The sequence below is a fragment of the Eretmochelys imbricata genome, chromosome 8 (genome assembly GCF_965152235.1).
Source record: "Eretmochelys imbricata isolate rEreImb1 chromosome 8, rEreImb1.hap1, whole genome shotgun sequence".
NCBI classification, from domain to species: Eukaryota; Metazoa; Chordata; order Testudines; family Cheloniidae; genus Eretmochelys; species Eretmochelys imbricata.
Window position 1 is genome coordinate 52,521,678 of NC_135579.1, and position 26,991 is coordinate 52,548,668.

General features: G+C 41.7%; 1 protein-coding gene across 2 annotated transcripts; it reads left to right on the forward strand.

Moving 5' to 3' along the window:
• Window positions 1-51: 51 nt before the first annotated feature.
• On the forward strand, window positions 52-20,793 carry LOC144269080 (torsin-1A-interacting protein 1-like). Of its 2 annotated transcripts, none has more exons than XM_077824580.1 (8): window positions 52-268; window positions 2,980-3,054; window positions 4,629-4,703; window positions 5,612-5,659; window positions 11,848-11,952; window positions 15,077-15,139; window positions 16,061-16,120; window positions 18,207-20,793. In XM_077824580.1, exons 1-8 carry the CDS (start codon window positions 67-69, stop codon window positions 19,007-19,009), a joined length of 1,431 nt encoding a protein of 476 aa, XP_077680706.1. In that variant the 5' UTR covers window positions 52-66; the 3' UTR covers window positions 19,010-20,793. The 2 variants fall into 2 exon arrangements, with proteins under 2 accessions (XP_077680706.1, XP_077680707.1); XM_077824581.1 differs by lacking the exon at window positions 52-268 and adding an exon at window positions 502-870.
• The last annotated feature ends 6,198 nt before the right edge of the window (window positions 20,794-26,991 follow it).

Genomic DNA, 26,991 nt, shown 5'->3' on the forward strand with positions numbered 1-26,991 from the left:
ATCCCTAGCGGGCCGCAGTGCGGCGGCTTCAGCCCGAGGAGGAGCGTGACGGTGGGGCGTGTCCGGATGGAAACGCGGCCGGCGGAGGAGGCGTTCCCTGAGGACGAAGGTCGAAGAGCGGGGAAGGAGCGAGTGCTGAGAGGAGCCTATTACCTGCGCTCCAGGCAGTCGCTGCGCCCGGGAGCGGTGGAGATGCAGACACGGCAGAGAGCCGGGGCCAGGCAGCCGGGGCCGGAGACCAGGCGGCGGGACGCCGAGGCTTCGGAAAGTGAGTGACTGAGGAGCAGTTGCCGACCCGCGCCGTTGGGGCGGGCGGGCGCGGGTCGCGCCCCTGCTGTATCCTCTAGTTCAGGGCATGCTGGAGCGCGGTGAAGGGACGCGGGCGGGGGCCTCGGAGAGCTGCGGGATGCCCTGGCGGGGGGAGTGGTGTAATGGGGGGCGCGGGCATGACGCTGTACCGGCGTGTGGGGAATGGGTAGGCCGTACCCGGTCTCTGCCTCACCCCGTCCCCGTCGCCGGTCGGGCTCCGTGGGGCTAAGCCCGGGGGGTGGCAGGGTGCTGAGCTCTCATTGGGTTCAGTGAGAGTTGCCGTGCTCAGCATCTCGGTTGGGGATCGGCTGGGACCGTCCCCGTGGTGGGGGTCACGGTGCACCTCGTGCGGGTGCATGGTGGACCCACCACGTGCGGGGCTCCCCGGGGGAGAGGCACCGCTTCGCTGCAGCACGGCTGGGGCTGGGTTGGGTTTCGTTTCCTTTCTCCGTGCCCCGCGTCTCAGCTGCTCCCTGGGTCTGCCTGCTCAGTGTCGGGAGGGGACAGCTGAAACGCAGCAGACTTTACTTCTGTCATATGCAGCTAAACGGCTTCAAAGGGGCAGGTGAATTAGCAGCAGGAGATCTACACGCTTCCCTTAAAACGGTTCCCGCGATAAGGAAGGCTGGGCAGACCCAGGCGGGGAAGACGGGGAAACCTGGCTCTCTAGAGATCATTAATGTGACAGTGACATCTGGCCAGTAAACTAATCAGTTGGGCTCCAAGAAACAGGGTAGGGCCAACTGGCTTTTGAAAACAGAGTAACAGCTTTATTTTGGGTACAATTTAATTCCATTCTCTTACCTGCTTGCACATGTTTCTTTTATACAGTCAGTTTTTCCAGCAGGGTTGCCATTTTAAGGAGGGTAGAGTTTGCTGTTAAACTTCAATGGCCTGAGCATCTGAGACAGGGAGGGAAGAGATGTGGTACAGAGGACATTCAGCTTGAGTATTGTACTGAGCGTTTTCCCACCAGTTTGTGTCTATGGTAAAAATCTCTAGGGAATCTACATGAGTTGTGCATTGTACTACATTCTTCTTAGTTGTCTCCCCACAACATAACTTTGTATCCAGCATCAGTTTTCTTTCAAAGGACCAGAAAGTCTGTATTGTATTTATTAAATAGTTGATGTGTTACCTTCTATACAACTTTAATGTATTTTTTTAAAGTGAATCTCCAAAAGACTGGAATGACTAAACTGAAGTTACTTGTACACCGTTAATTCAGGCCCCTGTAAATATTTATTACAATATGGTACTTTATGATTGCATACTCTATTTGTGGGCCCCTGCCTTGTTCATTGTGCAGGTTGTACTCTGCACTGTGAACGCCTAATTCTGCTACTCTGACTCATGTTGAGTAATATATGACTTAAGCATTGATCTTAGTGAGTAAGGGTAGCAGAATTGGACCCTGTGCAAAAAGTGTGTGACATTTATATTTAAATAGCTCACTGAAACAAGTGAAGTCAGGCTGTGTGTTATACAGTTGTTATGTCTGTTGATGCAACACTTGCTTCCTCAATGGAACTAAAACTTATTCAAATATTTTAAACTAAGTAACTTGTAGATATGAGCTTACTGTGTTATTTTGATCCTCTGCAATGAGTTCACTCTTGCCTTATTCCGTTTGCACCAGAGATCAAATTTTGCTCTGTTACTTCAGCGTAAATTTAAGACATGGAATTCAGCTTTACTTTGTAGCAGTGTTGACTGGTAAGAAGGTCTGCCTCATTTGCCATGTAGTAAATCTAAAGTGCGGTAAAACTTTTGGCTTCTACATAGTTCTAGATCTGTGTATGAGAGGGGGCTACTTTATAGCTGCTCTTCTGCAAAGTTGTTCACATCCCTTAACGCAATGAGAGAGGGGGGCATTTCACACCTCTCTGAATAGTTGTTTCAGGCTCTCTGCTGACTTTGTCAAGCTTTATTGCATCTGTTTCTCGTCAGCTCAGTTTGAATGTTCTCTGTGCAACCATAAGGGGTTGAGACTTCCTTATTTTGTTTTTGTTTTTAAGAGCCAGTTTAGTTTCTGGTAGGGATGTAAGTACCATTTACAAAGTTAACTGTTTAAACAGTTAAAATATTTTGTTTAAACGGTTAACTGATTAAAGAGCTGGCATGGCTGGGGCTGCTCCAACGGGGTGGCGCTGCCGTGACTGGGTTAACGGTTAAGGTTGGTTAGCAAGTAAGACTAGTTCTTACCAGTTAACTGGGTAACTTTTTACATCCCCAGTTTCTGGAATACAAGATGACAGCCACTAGAATAAAGTACCAGGTCACAGATCTAGGGCGACCTGGCTTGATTTGACCCAGGCTGTCTTGAGTGGGTATCTTTATTTTTATATTTTTACTTCCATGCCTATTACCTGCTGGGACCTATTTCCTTTCCTATTTTTAAACTCTTAAAATTAAGCAGGAAGGCTTAAGCTGAATTGTAAAACCTGTGTATTTAAATATTTGATGAATATTCTGTTATACACAACTTGCGTCTCTTATGTGATTATATGAGTGATTTTACTAGTTTAATCTCAGTGCTCTTATAAACTGAATAAAAATTTAATTTCCAGACTGATTCAGAGATTTTTATTTCTATAGATAGGTGCACACTAACTTACCTGTTTGTTTCTAAAGTACTTGGTTTTTTTCTTTTCTATGAATGTTTTGAAGATGAAGCATCCGCATATAGAACCAGAAGACAAAGGGCCAACAAAAATTACAACAGTCAGACACACTTGACAGAAGGTAACAGTGGGCTTTCTTTCCTTTCCTTTGTCAGTTAGAGGAAGTCTTCTCCTTCCAGATCTTATGAATTGCTAACAATAAATTAGTTCCTCAAAATATCTAGAATACCCAGTTTCAATAATTTACTTATCTGCAGAGAAATACTAGACTTCACTCTGTAGTATTATGTGTCTTCTTTCACATCCTTAAGGTAGGCACTAACTAGATTTTAAATTGCCATTACACAGTAAAGGCACTGTTGTATCCTTTCAAATACACCTTAACAGGATAATTACTGTGAAAAAGGTGGCCAAAGCCCTTTGCAAGGAAATTAGGAGTCTGTTTTTTTTGTATAGTCTCCATTAATTTAGGATTCATAAAAATAGAATATTACAAACAATTATTTATTATATTGAGGCCCCTTGGGTCTCAGCACATAATTTAGGTACATCAAAATCAAACATTTGTATGTAGGATTGTGCTAGGCCAAAGAAAACAGTATTTATTTGTTGTTCATAAAGTGATTGGTTTCCTAATCCACTGTTGTTCAATTATTCCATATGGTTAGGGATTAGAAGGATGGTATTACTAAACAATTTTTTTAGGACTTGTTACCTCGCTTTTATTGATCTCTGAGCCTCTTTGATTGCTTTAACCTCTCTCAGGATTGGGGTTTTGGGGGAGGGTTGGGTGAGGAACTTCACTTCCTCTTTAGCTCTTCGGTGGCTTATGGGGAAGTTTCGTGGAGCCTGATCATTGTGATCATTGATTCTTTAGGTTTGATCTAGGGCCAGATTTTGGGGCAGGATCAAACATTGCTTCATTTAGAGTGGTAATGAAGGACTTCAAAGCATGTACTGTCTCAGTCCCTGTCATAAAATCTAACACTGTCACTCATTCAGGAGTGAATTCTGCCTGTCTTGCACCTTAGGCAAGTGCAATTTTTGACCTTCAGATCCAGAGCACTGGCCAATACCACTTGAGCTAACTCAGTGACTGCTTGCAGTAGTAGATTGCAATCTTCTGTGTGGACCAGCTATTAGAGGGTGATGAGAGACTCACTTTGTCAGTGGGTTTTGCAGCTATTTGCCACATGACAGAGGAATGCTGAGACTTGAGGATCCTGGGATCAATTCCAGCCTCCCGGGGTGATGTTCTCTAGTGGTAATAGACCCTTCTGCCCCAGTCCCCTTATTTGTCTCTGTCTAGTTCTCACAATCCTGTCCCTGTCCCCGCATCCCCTTTGCTGCCCATATCCTGGATACACTAGCAGCTACTTGTCCTGCACAGACCCCACATACCTCAGGAAAATTGCCAAACTGGAGATGCGGACTTAAGAAGACCATGTTCTTGAAGAGATGGAGTGGAGGGTTCAAGTACTGGTGATGGAGGAGTGGCTGCTTTGGTGACTCCCTGATCTTATTTGCCATACCCAATAGTCTGATAAGAGTAAACAGTCCAGCCAATCAGAAACTAGCATATTTACAGAGTGTTTTCTCTGGTTAGTGGAAGTGCATCAAACTGTTCTATAAACCCATCAGAACCCAGTTTTTAAAAAAGTTACGCTCTTAATGTATTCCTCTCCCTTGTTTTAGGGAGTGAAAGTGCAGTTGGCATAGCAGATGTATCGTCTTTACTTCGACCAAGAATAAGAGAGAGTCGACAGACAGGTAAATGTTTCTTGTAAACCTAAAGGATGGGTTTTCGCTAGTTGGGGTATAATGTTAGTGAAACATGCACAGGACTTGTGGGAGCATAGTTCAGTGATCGCAGCAGGGAGTGGGAATTAGGGGGCCTCAGTTCTATTTCTGACTTTGCTGTTGACTTGCTGTATAATCTTGGGCAAATCACTTAATCTCTCTGCACCTTGCTTTTTTCTCTGTAAAATGGGGATGGTACTCTTCTATCTCACAGGAGTTTGTGAGGACTAATGTATGTATGTAAAGCCTTTGAGATCATCAGATGGAAGGCGCTATACAAGCATATATTGTTTTACAGTGCATGAGTTGTAGTAATAGTTGGCTGGGATATTGCAACATATAGTAATTGAGTCAGATAACATTGTGTGATTTTTTTTTTTTTTGTAAAAACACTGAGTACATGCTATGACCAATAGTATCTGTAGTTATGCAAGCTAAGAGAAGGGTAGTAAGATCTCATGTTTCAAGATATAAATTGACTCTCTCAGAAGGGTCGGGAAGGGATCCCACCCAGCCCATCCAATGTATAGCATTGCATTTCACAAAATGCATTGTTGGGATTTGGCAGTACCTTCTCCAAAGCATCAAGCATAGACCACTGCCAGATGCGGGTTACCAGACTTGATAGTCTAATGGTTAGGTGTAATTTGGCACATCCCATTTTTTTTTTAAAAACAAAAATACAAAGGACATAACGAAGTTTAAATTTGCCAAACTCTGGAGTTTGGGAGGGGAGCTAGGTCTGTAAGAGTGCAGTCTTTGCAGCGTCCTGAGAAATGTATCTGTCACTGCATCAGATAACCACAGCACGAACATGACTGCTGCATTTCCTTCCTTTTTGTTGTTGTTAATCGTTCTTGTGGTGTTTTGCCTTACAGAATATAAGCTCTCCAGTGCAAAAAGAGATTTCAAAAGGAATGAGTCAGGTTGGTTCAAGTGACTTTTTTTCCACTTTAAATATTCTGGTTTGCTTGCTATTATACGGTTGTCTCTATGAAGTGAGCTGTAGCTCACGAAAGCTTATGGTCAAATAAATTGGTTAGTCTCTAAGGTGCCACAAGTACTCCTTTTCTTTTTGTGAATACAGACTAACACGGCTGTTACTCTGAAGCTTGTTATGACTGTAATGCCCAGATTGAGAAAGGGAGTGAGAGCACATACAGAACAGAACGTTGCCACTGCAGCTTGAGAAATGCCGAGAAGTTGAGTGTTCCAAGTAGAGACCTCTGACAACGTGCTATTAAGTGACTTTTTTTGTTTTCCTCCCCCTCTCCAATACAGTAAGGTTGAGGTCTAACTGCATGACACTGGAAGCTGATTGGGTGGATTTTTATTTCGAAAGGATTTCAGTTTACTCAGAATTCCATTTGCTATGACACCGCCATAAATAGAACTGAAATTTAAAAAACAGTATCCCAATGCAAAAACTTTAAGTTGCATGTGGCACAGCTGCTGCAATGACGCTTACTACAGCGACCGGAGGGGTTCTCCCATTGCTGTAGTTAATCCACCTCCCCGAGAGACAGTAGTAATGTGGATGGAAAAAGTCTTCTCTAGACCTTGTGCTGCCTACAATGAGGGTTAGGTCAGCTTACCTATATCATTCAGGGATGTGGATTTTTCACACCCAGGAGTGATGTAGATGGGTCAACCTAACTTTTTAGTGTAGATCTGGCCACAGGTGTGTGTGTATTTTTTTTAAGCTATATATTTAAAATTTATGTAAATGAACAAAGATTAAGAAGGTTATAAATGTCAGTGCTCTTGATTTTTTTTTTTTTTTTAAAACCAAACCTTCCATTTTATAAGTGATTTTTACACTAAAGGCATGTTTTGGATGCTGAAAATATTCGTTATTTGGCTTGTGCCTTGTGTTTACAGTTATCACGATAACCACACTCCCTATTGTATATTGTGTCTTATACAGTGAATAATTTTGCAGATTGAATCACTTTGCATAGTGGATTTTGATACTGTAGGAATGGCTGAGCTCAGTACCAGTTTTAAAAACTGGATTCTGAAGAGTTTAAAGAACAGTCTTATATACTTTGGCTATCAGAAAATACTCTAAAACATTAGTTTCTGATTTGCTGGCGTGTTACCTACTGTTGGGTGTGTCAAATAAGATCAGTCACCAAAACAGGGATGTTCTGAAGACCCACCATGTAGGCAGGTGGTAGGCCCTGTCTAAAGCTGCTGATTACAGTAGTCTTGTGTTAGGTGTGGCTTGTTAACTTCTCCATTCCTATAGGGAAGGTGGGAGTGATACTCTAGGCAGAAGGATCCTGGGACAGTAGGGGCCATAGGGAAGAACCTAGGAACAGCCAAGCCTGAGGAAAAGGCTCAGGCTGGAATTTGTTTCCCTTTTTGATAAAGCCAGACTCCAGGCAGGGTGAGAGTTTGCTGTTCTAAGAGCAGGTTAAAGATGCTACCTGCTTACATGATAACTTTTTCCTCCCCAGACAGGCAGTTTGCATTACTAGCTGGTGATATTAGGCAAGATTTATACCTCAGTATTTAGTTTCACGAGGGAAGTGAAATTGCAGATGTATGCATCTTCCTCTTTCCTGTGACTTTTGTTCCTGTAATACAGAGCTTATGAAAAAACCCTCTAGTTGACAAATAACTCTGCTTAATTCTGCAGATTTCTTTAAGGATGGGTTTGTGAAACAAAGGTTTGTTTCTTAAAAGGAACTTGACACTGTACCTTGTAAAAAGAAAACAAGCTGTGGCTTTCATAGACAGCCCTTTTCAGCTGTACTCTTTTGCTATTATTTCAGAGATTTGTTTGCATAATTTTATCCCCATCACAGCCCAGTTTCTCCAAGATGATAGACCACTGTTACCTGAGTTAAAGGAGACTCCCCATTAACCGTTAGTGTTATAGGGCCTAACACATACAGATGAACATTTGAAAGTTGCTCTTTGAGAAACACAGGAATTCTCTCCGACTTCTGTCTGTAGTAAATTATTACAACCAGGTTAAAACTCTTTGGAACTGCTGAAGTCTGTAAGGGAATTAATAGCTATATTTTCGCTTCTAGTAGTAGTAGTGACTTAAATAACTGTTCTATTGAACAACATAGACATCTGATTTCATATTTGGAGATTTTATGTGCTGTAGCAGTGTATTTTAATCTTATGTGAAATAAAACTATTTCCCACTGTTTCATTATGTTCTTCTTACTGTTTGATAACTGGAGAGTATTTTTAAAACTGGACAAATAGATTTTAAATTTAGCGCAAAAATTGGTGTGAGCTGTTCCTAGAATAAGTATCACTTACTTTCTGTTCTCTTTGCTTCCATCTAAAGAGAGACCTGCATGTATGTTGTGTAAACTATTGGGAGTACATGAGTGTCTGGGTAGCCTAAGAATGTTAAAGATGAATTGACAAGTAGTTAAGGTCCCAAATGTAGGTTTTTCATGAAAGAAAAGCTTTACAAATCGAAGGGCTTGTCTACACGCTCTGTTATGGAAATAAGCTATACTGATATAAGCAGCTTTATACCCATATAACTGTGTCCACAGTGTGGCATTGCACCAATCCTAAAGATCAGGTTTTAAATGGATATAGGTAAGTTGGTACTTTAAACTGTGTATAGACCAGCCCATGGCATAAAGAAGTGTCTTTGTGAAAACTTAAAAACACTTCAGCAAAAACAGTGTTATGCTTTTGGTGGTGAAATATTCCCCAAGAGTGTTGGACATCTGGCACCCTCACAAAACCCAGATGCAATTGTGCTATTGCATGAGAGCCCGGAAGTGAAACTAAGTAAAAGTGAAACTGACTAGTCTTGTTTTCTGATCAAGTTGAGTGTGGTACATGCACTCTGTGGGGTGGGTGTTTCTTTTTCTTTTTAATATTTTTTTAAAGTAAGGGTTTGTCTTGAGTTCCTTGACTATTTGCTTTTCTGATAGCACATTGCAACAGTTTTGAAAACCCATCTTCCCTAGATTTGTGGGAAGGTCTTACAATCAATCCATGACCTTGATGTTCTAAAATCTTGAAAACTGGTGATGGAAAAAACTGATTATCCCATCTCCCAGGTTAGGACTGTTCCTACAGTATATTTTCCATTGCACTGTGGTTCTGGATGCTTTAAGTGATGTGGCAGCAGTTTATTAATTACTTATTGCGGTAGAACCTGAAAGATACGAACACCGGAGTTATGGACTGACCAGTCAACCAGACTCCATGTGAAACTGGAAGTAACCAATCAGGCAGCAGTAGAGACCCCCCTTCTCCTCCCAAAAAAGAAATACTGTACTGTGCCTCTATTGCATCTTAAAGGTAGGCACGTCTTTGGCTTCCTCTCCCCATCCCACCCCATGCACGGGGCAGCCACTTACAGCTAGGAGGTGAAGATGCTGTGGCTGGCAGCCCAAGGCAGACGGAGACAACAGAGCAGGAGCAGTGCTGGGGTCTGCGCTGCTACTTCCCTGACCGGAAGGGGATGTGCTGTTTACTTACGTGCGCGCACACACTCAGCTGGGAGGGGGACAAGCTTGCAAATTTAGTCCAACCCAGGGAAAGAAGCTGCTTGCGAGGAAGTTGCTGGTGCTGAGGAGGGAGTTCAGTTGCTGCTGGAGCCTGTCCTGGAATGTCAGCTGCTGGAACTGGAGCCCAAACTGCACTTTGTTTGGAGTTACAAACATGTCAGAGTTATGGACAACCTCTGTTTCCAAGGTGTCCATAACTGAGGTTCTACTGTAATAATCACCTTACAAATAGCCACACAATTTATGTTTTGTAAAAGTCATATTTTATTACTTCAAAAAGATAGTCAATTAATAGAACTAATTTACTTCTAACTTTTATTTTGCACCGATACATTCATTTTGTAGATAGGAAACTCCTATTACATTTAAACAGGATGTTTAGAACCTGGATGTTTAGATACTACAAAAATTTTCTCCACTTGCTCGCTTTCTAGAGTAAATCCTAATCTATCAGACAAACAATTTAGAGTGAAGCATATAAATGCCTATTTAATAGGCAAACAGACTGCTATTGAATCACTGACTGACACTGTTGCCACAGAAGCAGTTTTTCAGTAGTTAAATCTCTTGGAATCCTAAAAATTCAATAAAAGTAAAGCCCTGTAGCAAGCCATGTCTGAGCTTTTATTGGTTTTTGAGAAGTTTGAAAGCTGTACATATTTCTTATATGACAGGTTTCAGAGTAACAGCCGTGTTAGTCTGTATTCGCAAAAAGAAAAGGAGTACTTGTGGCACCTTAGAGACTAACCAATTTATTTGAGCATGAGCTTTCGTGAGCTACAGCTCACTTCATCGGATGCATACCATGGAAACTGCAGCAGTTTCTTATATGCTATTAGGGCATAGGATAGCAGTCTTCCCTAAACTGGCCTTGGTGCCCACTGTAAGCATTATATAGGGGAGTTTTTAAGTATTAATTGCAAATATGGGTTTGGAAGAAGCCCCAGTACATTTTTAGAGGTGAATATTGAAAATTGAATGTGGGAAGGCAAAACTGAGATCTTGAGCACAGTTTGAGAGCAAATGACTATGAACAGCTTCTGTAGCTATCAGCCATGTAAAAATATCTGGCCTAATGGGTCTGTTGTGAATACAGTGGTAACTGTGGCTCACTTAAAGAGTAGAAAACTTTTGCTAATAGTTGCTATGCCCCTTTCTATGTAAGTTCTAAACTAATCCCCCTCCTTTGGCGGTGATGGGGATCTGTAACTGCAGAAAAGTCTAGTGTAGCATAGATATTACTACTGCAGAAATCAGAGTTGTCTTGGGGGGGTCTCCAGTCATGGGCCATAGTAGCATCAAGAGGCTTCTTGCCTCTACCGGCACCATTTTCCCCTACTGTGTGTTGGTCCTTGACTTTTTACAACCTTGTGTTTCAATATGAGATTCCCACTTGTGGACTGAGATTTAAAAAAAAAACCACACATTTATCAAAAGAAAATAATTTTGTATTTTTGGAAGGAATATTAAATTTTATGCTTCAGGGCTTAAGCCAATCTCTAACTACTAGAGATCAAGAAGAGACTGAATGTTGGGGTCACATTACTTCACATCTGCCAGTTGTGGGGTTCTTACCCTTACCTCTGAAGCATCTAGTGCTGGCCACTGTCAGAAACGTAATAATGGACTCAATGGACCTCTGGTCTGATCCAGTCTGGTGGTTCCTATCTAACTCTGTTCACTTAGAGCTCTCAGGTTTGTTTAGACTGTGGCTCCTGAATTGGAAAGCCCATGACTTCAGCAATACAATACCTTACAAAATAATATTGTATCTTTAATACAAACTTAGATTTAAATATAACTAGGGGGTGAGTGTGAAACTGTAATTATCTCATACATATGAGAAATTAGTCAACTAAGATTTGAAATGAAAAGGAGTAATATAAAAGAACTGTTTTAGATGGCAGGAACTGCAGAATAGGCAATGATATTTTTATGAAGGAATGCTGAGAGGACTGGTATTACATAAGGTGGGAAGGGGCTATTTCTTTAACAAAGACACCTCTTCACACCTGTATGTATTTTTGTAGTCTTGAGAGGCCAGTCTGAATTGGTCACCTTTCACCTTCGAGGTGCTGTACGGCTCTGCTCTTCCATTCACGACCTCTTCAGTGTTCTTGTCCCATGCTTTGTCAGCCCAGTGCATCTAGTCACTCTCTTGATTTCCTCTCACAGTCAGCTCTGTGCTATGTATCATGCCACACCCCTGTTGAACGCTTGAAATATCCCTCTGACTCTGTGCACCACATAGTGGTACCTCACTCTTTCAAATCCTCCTCCTAGCTTGATTCTCTTGGTTGGCCTGCCATCTTGCTGGACTTTGCTCCTCCAACTATTAACATTACCCAAGGGAGAACTGTAGTTCCCAAACAGTTACACAAGTTGGCAAAACAGCAACTAAACAAGATACGTGCATCCAGTAGTTTATCTTACAACCTTTCCTGTTGTAGCCTTCATCTTTTGATGTCCCATGGTTAGTGTAGGCCATAAACTTCTTGAGACAAGGACCTGTCCTTTTATTCTGTAAAATGTCATGCTGTAGCTATATATAATAGCCTTTGAGTTGTGTGGCAAGCGGTTCTTAATCTTTATATAACCTGTTGTCTTTGCAGATGAGGAGGAGGAGGAGGAAGATGAAGAGGATGCTGATAGCTACAGTGACAATGAATCTGAAAATGATGGGGAAAATTATAAGACTGCGTCTCAACCGCCAAGAGGTAATGGAAGTGATGTTTTGCAGCCATCCCTCCTCCTGTCAAAGGGTTTGTCTCCAATGATTATCAGTTCAGTTTTTAAACTTTGTGAACTTTGGGCCAGACAAAGTAAAACATAACAAGATATCATTACAGTACAGTCCTGTATATATGGCAGTACGCTTTTGTAGTTCAATGTAGCATTCTGAAAATTTGGGCAGAGAGAACCATTCTGTGATATATATGCAATAATATTTGTACAGTTGAGACCAAGTGGGTGAGGTAACATCTTTTATTGGACCAAATTCTTGGTGTGAGAGAGCGAAGTTTTCAAGGTATATAGAGCTCTTCAGCTGTGGGAAAGGTACGAAGAGTGTCACAACTAAATGAAAGATTGAACAGAGTTTATGCTAACTACTTATGATATATTGTAAGGGAGCATTCAAGGTGAAGTGGCCTATTAACACCCCTGATGTCATAGGACTAAAAGGGGGTTAGTGGGTTACAGATTGTTGTAATAAGACATACATTAGTGTCTCTTTATTAAGACCATGATTTTTAGTATCTAGCAAAGTTATGAATTTAAGCTCCCAGGCTTATCTTTTGAAAGTGTTGTGCAGATTTCCTTTAAGGATGAGGACTGATAGGTCAGATATAGAGTGATCGCTTTGTGAAAAGTGTTTGCCAACAGGTGATCTGGTGTTTGTCTTGTGTGAGTTCATTTGAGAGCTTAATGATTGGTTCTGCCACATAATTGTTGGGACATTTAGTGCACTAGATGAGTAGGACCCATGGCTCTTGAAGGGTGGTATGTGGGGTAGGGGTGGGGGGGCCTGCAGGGGGTGGTGATGATGATCATTGTATTACTGGAGATATGTCTCTAAGTTTTGCATCTGTTGTTCTGGCTGGGTCTGGAGCCACTTTGAGTTGGTGTGCCCTGGTCTGTGGTGTCCTGGGTTCTGATGATGGACGTTTGCCATCTCTTGCTGGAGGCTGTCATCTTGCTGAAAAGTAACAAACATGTGACACAACATAGAGCAAAGATTCGTTTTCTAGACTACTTAAATCTTGTTTAAACATGAGAAATCTACTATAAGTCATTTTAGTTTAAATATAATAAAGTTGAAATTCTCCTAATTTTATTAAAGGAGCACTGTTAATTTGAAACCTAATCAGTTGAAAAAAGCTCCTTGACAATTTTTGTGGATTTTTTTTTTTGGTAATACTCACTACACTGTCTTAGGCCAAAATACTCAAAAGTGAAATCCTAGATTTAAGTGCACATATAGGGCCCCGGCCTGCAAACACTTAAGATACATGCTTGATGAGACTCATGTGAGTAATTTTACTCATATGTGTGTTTCCAGGAGTGGGACTGTAGCCACTTAATTAGGTGGCCTTATTTTTTTTCCAGAAGAGCTGAATTACTGACACCTCCCAATGACTCCAGCAATGGAAAGTGACTATACCAAGTGCTATCAAATAAAGTGATGGAAGAGAATTTTTTCCTCTACTCTCTTATAGACATCTTAGATGTGACTTGTAACAGTACGAAAAGACTTTTTAGACAGAAATAGGTTTTTTAAAGTTGAGGGCCCCTTGAAGACGTGATTTAAGGTAAATTGATTTGCAGTTCCTACAACTGATACTAAAAGCGTCTGAATAGATACACTGGTGGAGGACTGGGTGATTGAGGACTGGTAATAGGGTATGGTTCAAATCCAGTTTGGTCAAAATTGAATCAACTTGCTATATGATTGCTTATTGGAGAAGACCTGGGGAGCGGCCAGGTGCACCAACCTGACAAAGCATGGAGATGAACTGGACTTGGGAGACGAGAGAGGAGGTGCATGCAAAAGCAGAGCTGTGCTGGCCTTCGTTCAGTTTCAAGGAGGCGGTGTATAACACCTACACAATTGATATGCTTTAGCACCCTTGCCCATAGGCATGACCCCTCAGTCTTCAGGTGTGTGGTGAGATGGCTGCCCTTTGTATTAAGTGGTTTTGGTTCCAAAAGGCATTCATCTGGTGGTACCTCTCATGAGAATTAATTTCACTTTAGTTACAGCATTCCATCCTCTGCTTAGAAATCCAGTGACTGAATACAAAGACTAGGAAATAAAGGCAGCTAAGCATGTAGGTTGGGACAGGCTGCATGAGAAGGGAGTGACTGTTTTAAATCTCCCTTTTCATCCCAAATGCCAAGCTGCCCTTTGAGTAGCAGTTTGGAAGTACTATGTCCGTGATTGATTTGTCTCCAAATTGGTCAGTGTCTGTTAAATTTATGATCTCTGTTCATTTTATTGTGCTGACTTCTGTGATTTGAATGTAATCCTATTCTGAATTTCAAACAATGAGCAGCCACCAATGAGGACACTGCCCAATGTGACAGGCAAGTGTGGCTGCAGCTGAGCAAACACTGTGTTGAAGTATTAGACATGATACAAAGCATTCGTGTCCCGTGTGTTCACTTCTGAGTTTTCCTTCTCATAAACCTCTGATCGGGGTCAATTGTTTTAGGTTATCTCCTGGGATTCTGGGGTACCTTTCCATTAGCCATTCATCTTCCTTGCTCAGATTCTGCCTGCGTGTTTCTGCTAGCATCCTCTACGCGTGCGCACACACGCGCGCTCTCTCTCTCTCCTTCCCCCCCCCCCCCCCCCATCTGTCACTATGCATCTATATATGAGATCTTTCATCTTTGAGGCAATTGCTGTGATTACACAGGATTTATTTGACTCAAGGAACCATAAATGTAGGTGGTTTTGTACCATGTGAGTAAACATAACATGTACCCTTACTGAAACCATAACAACTGATAACTGTACGGTGTGCACATTCATACATGTTGATGGAATGCAGTTGACACTGTTCTTTTCAGGAGTAATTTTTTATTATCTTTTACCTTCTCATATTTTTTTACATGAATACTCCAAAGCCCCACTTTCATATAAAAGCTTGCATTTTGAGTTATAAAGCACTATTCTGGTCCAGTTTTCTGATGATGTTATGCAGCAGGTTGGTGGGCAGAAGTAACTTTGAGGCCTGAGATTGTGCTTGACAAAACTACTTTTCTGTTTCTTCAGTCTAATACAGTCAAAGTATTGCTTTAAAATATGCATATGTTTCTTCTGTTACTATGTTCCAGATACCCCAACAGTTGTACAAAAACAACCAGTGTTTAACCAGAAGATGACATTCAGGAGATCAAGTATGTGGATAAAACTGCCTCTCGTTTACCTATGTATAGATTGATTGTGATTTTCTTTTGGTGGTTCAGCGTTTGAGGAGTTTGTTAGCTCTCCATAAGCATGTTTGGTTATTCGTGCTTTTGTGAAAAAGGGGACCTGGGAAGAGTGTGGATGGGAAACTGAAGCTGGTCTGCCAGTTGAAAGAGATCAGTTTGCTGGCCTGAAACAGTTGTGAACATGCCACTGTATTTGTCTCTGGGAACTGGGCAGGGCTGGCTTTGAACTCTTTTTGATGCAAACCTGAAATGAAATCCTTTCCAAGTGATTATTTGTTACAGTAGCAGCTAAGGACTGCTGAGTTCATAGTCCCTTTCTCACTTCTGTTAGTGAGACAATGCTGGCTAAGCAGTGCTGTCAATGAGGTAAGGTTGTTTAACCTTTCTGCCTGTTTTACTGTAGAATCATCTACAAAAAGCAGAAGCTAGATCAGGGATCGGCAACCTTTGGCATGCAGCCCATTAGGGAAATCCGCTGGCAGGCTGGGATGGTTTGTTTACCTGCAGTGTCCGCAGGTTTGGCCAATCGCAGCTCCGACTGGCTGTAGTTCTCTGTTCCAGCCCAATGGGGGCTGTGGGAAGTGGCGTGGGCTGAGATATGTGCTGGCCGCTGCTTCCCGCGGCCACCATTGGCCTGGAACGGTGAACCGCAGCCAGTAGGAGCTGTGATCCTCCAAACCTGCAGATGTTGTAGGTAAACAAATTGTCTTGGCCTGTCAGTGGATTTCCCTGATGGGCTGCGTGCCAACAGTTGCCGATCCCTGAGCTAGACTGAATTTAGAGCTAAAATCAGTTTTCATGTTTCTCATCCCTTCCATTGATAACTGGATAAATGGATCAGGATTCTGTCATCTTAACTCCCCTTCCCTCCCATCACTCCAACAGGTGAAGCTGAATCTCAAGTTCAACCCAATACGCTGAAGCATTCACAGCCTGCAGCCAAAAGTAAGATTCCTGCTTTCAGATCTGTTTAATGCAGGGGTGAGCGAACTTTTTTGGCTTGAGGGCCACATCAGGGTTGTGAAACTGTATGGAGGGCCAGGTAGGGAGGGCTGTGCCTCCTCAAAAAGGCTGGCACCCACTCCCTATGTGTCCCTGCCCCTCTCAGAACCCCGACCCACCCAACCCTCCCCACTCCTTGACTCCTGAAAGCCCCTGTCCCCTGACTGCCCCGACCCCTAACCACACCCCTGACAGGTCCCCTGGGACTCCCAGGCCTATCCAACCCCCCTCCCCCATCCCCTGACCACCCCTCCAGAACCTCTGTCCCATCCAACCACTCTCTGTACCATGACTCCTCTTCCTCACCCCATCCACCCACCATACTGCTCAGAGCAACAGGAGCTCGCCGCCCAGCCGGAGCCAGCCACGCCACCTGGCAGGAGCGACAGGCCAGAGCGCTGGCGGCGTGGCGAGCTGAGGCTATGGGGGAGGGGGACAGTAGGGAAGGGGCCAGGGGCTAACCTCCCCGGCCGGGAGTTCAAGGGCTGGCCAGGACGGTCCCGCAGGCCATAGTTTGCCCGTCTCTGGTTTAATGTATGTATAGCATTTAACCATTTTTGTGCCCATCCTTGTATTCAAGCTCCTTTAACTTGGTGCTGTATAGTGGGTCCTACTAGAACAGACCTGCATTACAGATCCTGCTTATCAGGAGACATATTTTCAGCACTGAGGGAACGATGACTCGAGGCTTCTTGTCTAATTTCTCAGATTTCCAACTGGTCTGCCCACTACTCCTTTAATAGACTCTGGCATCTACATGAGATTAAATTTGGGGCACGCATAGTGATAGTTCTGTGTTCCATTGTTTTTTTTTTTTTTTAAATTAGATGCTTCAAATTCAATTGTAGTAATCTACAGAAAACTTTTGTCATCCTGTTTTCTGAAGTATTTAGGATCCAAGAAATGCATCTCCTTGCTATGGGTCTGATCCTGCTTCCAAAGAAATCAATGGGAGGTTTATTAGTGACTTCTTTGGAAACAGGATCAGATCCTGTAGGACAGGAGGGGGAGGATAAGATTTTTAAAAACATGATATAAGCTTTTTTCATGTTGACAATAACCCTGGTTAATAGTTCAGTCACTTTGTTAAATTAACAACATTTAAAAAACAAACTTGTAACCCATCTTCAAATGTCTGATTGCATGCATTTCAATGGTAAGATGCAGTTTCCTGTGTCCTCGTCATCCCCTGCTTTTACTTCTTGTTCTCTGAATGAACAGATGAGGCCATTTAACTTCTGGGTTCTTATGCACTAGCGCAGTGACTTTTTGTATTGGTGATCCCTTTCTCAGAGCGTGAAAGCATCTGAGTGACACCCCCCCCTTACAAAATTAAAAACATTTTTTTTAATATTAACACCATTCTAAAGTGATATTTGTATGTTTAATATCACTTTTCACAGCAGACTTGGTAGCTAGCTGGGAGGCATGTACTCACAACCCCCACATAATAACCTTGTGACTCCTAGTTTGAGAACCCCAACACTAGCACAATGCAGTAATGTCTGAGTTACAAACAGTGATGAAGAATGTTCATTTTGTCTAAAAATTCCATTGAGATTGGTTTCTGTGGCTTTACTTTTTTCCTTTCTGTTGCCTTCAGATTTTGTAGGAGATTATTCTTACAAAACTTAAATGTTGGGCCAGGTTTGACCTGCCTCTTTAAGATACGTTTTAATGTGTTTTTTAATTATATCTAATCGAAGACTAAATTATGGTTAGAATATGAGTGAGCAAAATTTTCAAAAATGTTTAAGTCCCATTTTCAAACTGTGCCCTGTGTGTTTATGTTGTTTAGGTGCTTTTGAAAAATGTCCCCGATGTCTTGCATTATCCTGCAGTTTTTCCTCTAAGGAAGTTAAGTCCTTCTTTCTCACTCCAGGGTGTGTCCATTACCTTGTGGTGTTCAGTTGTTTATGGGATAGGAAAATGGGTCTTTTGAAATGTCACTATTCACTCATCCATACTAATTGATTCCCCATTGAATGATGAAAGCATTTGCTTATTTTTAACATTCTCTTTTGTGCAGAGCCTGTTGGACAGTCCAGTGCAGGATGTTTTAGGATGTGCATTTTGGTATTAGCAGTAGCTTCCATTACTGTTATATGGCATGTTTGGAAGAATCAATCCTCCAAGACTTTGCCAAGGGAAGAAATCAAAGTTGTGCAAGCATTTGCGACCCAGATAAAGAAACTTAAGAATGTCTATCCAAATCAGGATCCAAGACTGTGGGAGAGAATCCAAATGTTCCTTATAAAACGACTCAATACCACCCATCCTCACTCACAGCCTGCCATCTTACTGCTCACAGCTGCTCAAGAAGCTGAAAAATCTCTGAAGTGCTTAAGTAACCAGATTGCTGAAGCTTATTCCTCCTCCCTGAGTGCTGCCACAATCAAGATTGATGGGGCTGCAAAAGCCATGCTGGATAGTGACGATGTCAAGCTGGAAGTAGATCATGAGCTAAGCTCTGGGTTCAAGGAAGGTAAAAAAGCAGCTGTGGTGCATCGATTTGAGTCTCTGCCTGCAGGCTCCACTTTGATCTTCTACAAGTACTGTGACCATGAAAATGCAGCATTTAAGGATGTAACTCTTCTGCTAACTGTCCTTCTGGATGAAGAGTCGCTGGAAAAGAACCTCAGTCTGCTGGATGTTGAGGAGAGAGTGCGGGATTTTCTCTGGGCCAAATTCACCAGTTCAGAAACTCCCAGCTCCTATAATCACATGGACACAGATAAGCTGAGTGGACTGTGGAGCCGCATATCCCACCTGGTCCTGCCTGTTTGGCCTGAAAATGCTCTCCCTAAGGAGGGCTGCTTACAGATGACTTAAATCTGAGACCTGGAAGGATAGGAAACCAGTGTTGTGGTGCCCGGGCAGTGCAGAACTTAACTGCTGAGCAGAGGCAGCACACGGTGTTCTCTCTGCAGAGCAAGGACGGGGAGGGTGATTGCATTTAAAGGAACTGGAGTTCTCTCTAGACAACTGGAGAGCGTACATATGGAGCACAGCTCTTAGGTTGCTCTCTCCTCAGTAACTTATTGGGCCTAGTGCTCTGTAGGTAAAAATGTCCTGCCCCATTGTAGAGCCATCCCTCTGTATGCAAAGCTGTTCTTGTGTGCAGTAGACAAGTGTCTCTCTGCTGAAACTTTTTCCAGCAGTAAGTAGTACTGCCATTGGGTATGGCAAGATAATGGGATCTAGCAGATTCCACAGTCTCCTCTGCCTACTTCCAATCTACCAGAATAACATTCCCCTCTATTCTCGGAGGCTTAATTTTATTAATTGGAGGTGGGGCTACATGCATCCAACCATCGGCTTTCTTTCTCCAGCTGACCATGGCCTTGGGTATAAGTTGTCTCTTCATGTTTCCTAGACTGGCTGAATTGAATAGATGATGATGATGATGATGATCTGGTTCAGGAGAGACTTCTCAAAGCTGTTTTTGTTCTGTTTAGATGAGCCTTCCTCCCCTCCCTCCAGTTTTGGAGGCTGGGATGAATGAGGTGCAAGTGATTGCTCTGGGCATTAACACATCAGTTAACAAAATAACCCCTTAGTGCATCTGCTCCCCAGAGCACCCAGGAATCCTTTGTTCTGCATCAAGTTTTAAGACTTACAAATCTCAAGGAGGAAATGTTAAATGCTGTTCCAGTGTGTGCTAAAAAGGCCTCATCAAACCCTTCTCAAAGGCCTAAGATGTGTACATTCTGAACAGATTATTTTGGCTAGATCCAAAGGTTTTATTTGAAAAGAGTATTTTTACATCGAGAGGATTTGTTTATTACTGTTGTAAGCCTTGTCCCAAATGACTCCCCATTTGTCTGCATAAAACCTGCTGCTTCCTATGTAAATTTTAAGAAAAACAGACTTGATATGCAGGCATTGACCATATTTTGAGTGCCTCATGCCAAAAATCCCTAAAATTTACCACCGATTAAAAATCATGTATGTATTTCTATTCCCACAGAAGAATTGTCATTCTTTCATGCCTCTCTGCTGCCTAGTATCTCATCTTGGGTGTCTCTTGTTCCAGATCCATTCAGCTTTCTTGGATTTGAAGGAGACACTGCTCAAATTTAAGATACATTTTCTTACAATAGCTGCCAGATTGATGGCACTCTAACACATCCATTACTCAAACTTCCCTTTGTCTTGCTATAAAAGTTCTTAAAAAGGACTTGACTTATCTGTAGGGGGTGAAAGGGCAGCTAAGTCCCCATGCTGAGACTACCAGAAAAGACTCTGGTTTGCGATGTGAAATGGGCTGGATTAATGACTGGTGCAAGAGAACTCCATAGACTTGGAGCTGTGACCACTTACGCTAGTGGTGGATTTGGCCCTTCTTTGAGAGCTGGAAACTGATGACTAATATTTTGTGTAGAGGTATTTATACAGCAGAGAGACATGGAAGTGTTGCCATTTTGTGTGTGTAAGAACAGCTCATGAAGAAAAGTTTTAAATGTTATAAACACTTCATTGGACAAGTGGTTTTTTAAAATTGTATGTTACTTACTATATTAGTTGGAAATGACCAATGATGATTTGTAAATAATTTAAAGAAACTATTTTAGTAACCATTAGAAATAAATTTACCTATTTGTTTTATAACCTGTTCTAAGACTGCTGATAGAATTTTAAGATGTGGTCAACTTTTTTTTTACAGGCCAGCATTTTCAAATGTAGTTACCTCTGAAAATCAGTCCACTTTGATTTAGGTACTTGAATGTAGACTTAGGTGCCTAATTTTGGGCACCTAAACTTGACAACTTTGGCCAAGTTCCTTGAATTATACGTAAGTCCTTATCTACAGAGACACCCCCCCCACCATCTGAGCTGTTACATAAAATTCATGAAAATAATCTTTGGCTAGCTGAGAGAAAGCTGCATCACATTCATGTAGATTGGGAATGTAGCTGAGAACTTCCTCTTAACTGCTGTTCTTGCATTTCTTACTAGGGACTCTCTGAATAGGACATACTTATTCTGAGTTGTAAACACGTTTGTCTGAGATTTTTAACCTTGTCAGCTGTCCTTTTCACCTCACCCAGACAGTTTACATTCAGGCTGAAAACAAGAAGTTGTTACCTGCTTTTAATTGAGAAGGCATCTATAATTGCAGTTGTTTTTTTTCAATATTGGGGGAAGAATGATGCAGTGTCTACTCTGCCACCTTGCAGACTACACTTCAGTTTCCAGTCTTTTTAGTAATTGGTATGATGGAAGTAATTCACAAGTGATTTCTTACCTGTCTCAGCATTTCCACGGAGGCCCAAGAGCTAGAAAACAGAATAATGCCTGGCATTTATAGGGCATGTCACTGGAGGATATCAACATGCTTTACAAGCATTAATTAATTAAACTTCACTCCACCAAGCAATTATACTTTTTTCTTCTTACTTTATGTACGTTTGATGCTTGTGAAGTATCAGTGACAGCCCTGGAGGTGGAGGTTCTCTGTTGTATCACAGAACAGTTACAGCACAGACCTCAGAAGTTCAGGTTTCTCTACACTGTTCCAAGGTGCCCCAACCATGGACTGGAGAAAACACCCTTAGCTAGTGTAGTCTCCATGACCACCCTTGTCCTCTGTGAGACTGCATTTAGGAGACTAATGAGACTGTTGGACCAGGAATGCTAGTCCTCACAGGCCACTGAACAGCTGTTGGAATAATCCCATGGTCACAACCAGTACAGAGCAGGCTTCAGTTTGTGACTTGGAGATGAAAAGCTCCATGTTCCTCTACCAATAATTACTTGAGCCACCCAGTTCCCTCAGAAGGGAGCTGATTCTGAAGGGCTGAGTGTTTAGAAGAGCAATTTTTTCTGTCTCTGAAAGGGTAAAATGAGAACTTGTTTAGTATATGCCCCCTTTTTTTTTTTTTTTACTCACTGAAGATGTAGTGGAATATCAGATATTCTTTGGCTAGCTGGCATAAAGCAGCATCATGTTACATGTATGTAAAATGGAATATAGTTCCAGATGTAGATTGCGGCACTTATCTCAGGGTGGGGAAATAAATGTAAAAGAGAAAATAAAAAACCTGGCCCACATTTGACTGTATACCACCTCATCAGTCCAGTGAAGTGAGGGCTGTATACATCCTTCACATGGTGGCTGCTGACCATCGTCCTCTTCAGGCTTCCCTTTCCATTACAATGTCACTCCTGCCACTGAAAGTCTTTTCCAACCACTCCACAGCATTTTGGCTTCTAGAGCAACTGCCTCACTGGAGGGTGAAGCTGAGTTGGATCTAGCTGTCACAGACCAGTGAACCCAACCCATGGAAATGAGTTAGTGCTCTTGCAGCAGCTAGAGCAAGGAAAAATCTGTAATTCACCTTGTGGCTGATAGAAGATAAAGTGCTACTTTGTGTTCTGCAGGCATATGCTGGAGTAGTGTGTTTTTTAAGCTTTGGTTGGAGATGCTGGGTGGAGGTTGAGACATCTTTAGTATTTGTAAGTGCAAATGAAGGAGAGCTGAACCAATTAAAGAAGCATACAGTGCTGTATAAATACTGGTTACAGAGTAGCAGCCGTGTTAGTCTGTATTCACAAAAAGAAAAAGAGTACTTGTGGCACCTTAGAGACTAACATTTATTTTGAGCATAAGCTTTTGTGAGCTACAGCTCACTTCATCGGATGCATTCAGTGGATGAAGTGAGCTGTAGCTCACGAAAGCTTATGCTCAAATAAATTTGTTAGTCTTTAAGGTGCCACAAGTACTCCTTTTCTTTTTGTATAAATACTGTGGCAATTAGCAGCCAGGGTCCAGTGGAGTCAGTCAGGAGGAATACGAGTCAGTTATCAGGGCAAAAACTCTGAAAGAGAGGAACCGTAGTCTAGAGTACACTTAGAGGGAACATAGTTACATATGTTACAGACAAATAATCAGGGCAATTGATTTGTGTTTAATAGTTACGAAACCCCCCACACCAAAGAGTACAGTACACACAGTAAGAAGCTGCAAACTCAAACATAGACTGAACACATACCCAATGATAGAACTGAAGATTGATGGTTTTCCATGTCTAAAGTGCAGTATTACAGATAAAAGTACTAGGAAAGGAAAATTGTAGCATTATGAGAACAAGAAGCATGGGCAAGTCAGTGCATGGTGCCTAAAGGTGAAATGCATGTAATACTGGCCGTACGTAGTAAATTGTTCAGGATAGCGCATCCAACTAGAGACTCCAACCCATCTCCCTGTTTGTTTCTCTCTCCACCATTTCATCCAGGCTGGTTAGCTACCACTTCCAGTTACTCATCCCTGAACTTCTTGACCTAGGACCTTGTCTGAGTTCCTTTCCTCGGTAGGGACAGTTCAAACCGTTCCTCTCACTCTGGGAAGTTGACTGGAACTATATGGTGACAGTGATGGATCCTGCCCTCCTGATCCTGTGGACAACCTGATCCTGATCCTGATCCTCCTTGCAGTGAGGCCCTGTCCTCCCAGCAGGGGGCTCTGCAGTAGTTCCCGCTTGTCCCACCTGTGAGCCCTGAGTTTAAGAATACAGCTCTCCCCTTCAGCAGTTTATGACATCACAAGCACTTAAAACAATGCACAACCAATCAATACGTTTTGTCTTTCACATTCTGCTCTAAGTTGTCAGTGATGTTCTCTGCTGCTACAATGGGCAAAGAAGAATTTTGGCAGGTTAGTGTAAAAGGCTGACTTTTTTTCCACATTTTTTTTCCTACAAATAAAAATGTGTATATCCAGGAATATGGAATCCTTACTTTGTAACTTTCTGTGTGTTGACAAGCAGGTACTGGGTAGAATCTCAATTTGGTACACAAGTGCAGATGTGCATACATGTTGAGATAGATATATAGGTAAATTAGTAAATACACTGCTTTTTATATGTTGTTGTTGTACACCATCTGGGACATAGTTAATTGGCAGTGTATTACAGAAAAGAAAGCCTGCTCTTGGTGCCACAAACTGATAAACGTATGCGTGCGCACACAAACATAATCAAATTTTGTACCAAAGTATGTAGATGACTGGGAAGCTCTATTTTGTATGGTGATCAGTGTGTGCAATATATAATACAAATGGGGAGCTAACATCTAAATACCCTACAGTACAGCTGTTACTACTTTGTTTTATGAGCCCAGATCATACACAGGAAACTTTCATTTTCTTTATATAAATTTTCTAGTTCATCTTTTAAGATTCTAATATAAACATTGTATGTATTTTCCTGTAACTAGTTCTGCACCATTTCACAGTTGCCTTGTGCCCTGTTTTTAGTGTTGGGTTTTGGCAGCTGGATTTATAACCGAATGCCTGCACAACCCTAGTCCATGTTCAACAGGTGGAGATAACCCTTTCCAAAATTCCTGGATGGCTTTAAGGAAGCATGTCAGTCAAAGAGAGAAGGGGGGAAGCTACTGGGTCTTCTTTCAGGCACAATAGCCAGCTGCCTCTCTCTATTTTTAGAAGGGATGTGCAAGGGTACTATGGAGTGGAAAACTTTCCACAGCCTGGGTGTTAAAAGCTGCAAAAGTCAGCACAGTGTAAAATGAGATGGTGCTGCTTTATGTTTAGTCCTCCTCTCCCGTCCACCGCTTTCAAGCGCTTGGGCTGCACTGCTGCAATATATTCAATAACGCTGCCCAGTTCTGTTACCAGTTCATCAAAGCCATATTGGAACTGAGTGCACTTGTTTCTTCCTTTCTCTGTCAGCCATGGCTGTTTTCAGGTAAAGGATTTACTTTGTCTTTAAAATGCTAATTTTAGCAAATTTAATTGAAAAGGGCTTAGTTTTCACAAGAGAATTTAAATTTCCTTAATTTCTCATGAGGTGTTATGCTGTCTCAAATTATTATTTTTTTTTACATGAAAGCTGACTCTGGAAGCAGCACATTCTTTGATCATTTGATTTAAGATTTTGTGCAAGAGTTATAACTGAATTCCATTGTTATGTAGAAAAGTCCTGACATTTTGAGAATGTGGGAATAATGTGGAAGCAAAGTTGAGGCGGAGGGGATCTTGTTTGTTAATTTTATATAATTGACTGAAAATAAAGAAGCTAACTTAATGATTTTCATATTCAGTGTAAATTCTAATGCATTCTACTTGTCTGGAGAATGGGAGGGAAGAGTGAGGAACTAAATTAATTGCTAATAAATAAAAGAAGACGCTATGTTCAAAAACAATTTGAGGTAATATGTTACAGAAAGTGATGACTAGGTGAAGAGATCTGCCAGTCAAGTACGAGTAAGCAATAGATTTAAGCAAACACTAGGTGACTATATGGGATATAATAAGAGTTAAGAGGTCCTGGTCCTCTCAGGAGTCAGGAGGGAATTAATCACTGATCATGCTCCTTTTCCCCACTAGAGATGTCTGTTTTCTCTTTGTTGGCAGGGCTTTTTTTCTCCTCTGGCAAAACTGATACTTATCATTTTAAAATCTTTTAAATTTTAAGATAGAGATGTCAGTTGGTGTTGAACATTTCATACACCCTGAGGCCCATCCTACGCACTGAATGAGACAGGGTCATATGGAAAATACACAAAAAGAAAAGGAGTACTTGTGGCACCTTAGAGACTAACCAATTTATTTTGAGCATAAGCTTTCGTGAGCTACAGCTCACTTCATCGGATGCATACTGTGGAAAGTACAGAAGATCTTTTTATATACACAAACCATGAAAAAAATGGGTGTTTACCACTACAAAAGGTTTTCTCTCCCCCCACCCCACTCTCCTGCTGGTAATAGCTTATCTAAAGTGATCACTCTCTCCTTACAATGTGTAGGGGGGGAGAGAAAACCTTTTGTAGTGGTAAACACCCATTTTTTCATAGTTTGTGTGTATAAAAAGATCTTCTGTACTTTCCACAGTATGCATCCGATGAAGTGAGCTGTAGCTCACGAAAGCTTATGCTCAAATAAATTGGTTAGTCTCTAAGGTGTCACACGTACTCCTTTTTCTTTTTGCGAATACAGACTAACACAGCTGTTACTCTGAAACATGGAAAATACAGTACACAATCATGTAATTAAAGACTATCATACTATGTATGCAGGAGGGAACAGCATTAATGTTGAATAGGCAGCCTTTAATTCTGACACTTCCGAAGTACTGCATGCTTAGCTTTGCAACCTTAATGTTCTTTTAACATAATGTGGGGGGCTTTTTGCATGTTGTATTAGAGGTGGGGCTTGTGTCACTGTCTATTAAAGTTGCCCAACACATCATCTTATAAGACCCTGGATTCCAGTTGCTTGTAACTTTGCCAAACATCAGCTGTTTGAGCTGAAATTTTCCAAACAAATTCAGCCCACTACAGACAACCATGGAAAATTTCAGCCAAATGGTTAATTTGCATCTCAGAGTGAGGCTAGGGAAAAATGTTTTGCCCATGTTAAAATATTCTGGTGGACTAAAAAAACCAAAACAAAAAACTCACCTGAAAATATTAGCATCTGCATGACAACTATAATTTATTCTGAGAATCAAGGAAGCTTAACAAAGCAAAAAACTTTGGACTCATGCACCTTGGTCCCGATGTGTCAAGCAATAAAAATACCAATTGGAGTTGCACATGAGATTATGCTGAATAGTATACTATTAACTTTTTAAAACTGAAAATAAAACTCTTGAGTTTTCTGCTCTGTGTTGATCAAGAATGGATTTGAAATGAGGTCTCATTTTTCAGATTAGGAGACATATTTGTTTCTTTAAGTAGCATGATAGGAGTGGATAAAGTTGTAGGTAGAAGTCCTTAAGTGAAGCAGGTATGTGCCTACGTGCATGCATGTACACAATTGGCCCTTTAGGAATAATGCTGTTTTTCCTTTT

Coding starts and splice junctions, on each gene's coding strand:
- LOC144269080 (XM_077824581.1), top strand. CDS start 666: ATGGTGGACCCACCACGTGCGGGGCTCCCCGGGGGAGAGGCACCGCTT. Junction 5,660..11,847: donor TTTCAAAAGGAATGAGTCAG/GTTGGTTCAAGT, acceptor TTGTCTTTGCAG/ATGAGGAGGAGGAGGAGGAA. Junction 11,953..15,076: donor TGCGTCTCAACCGCCAAGAG/GTAATGGAAGTG, acceptor ACTATGTTCCAG/ATACCCCAACAGTTGTACAA.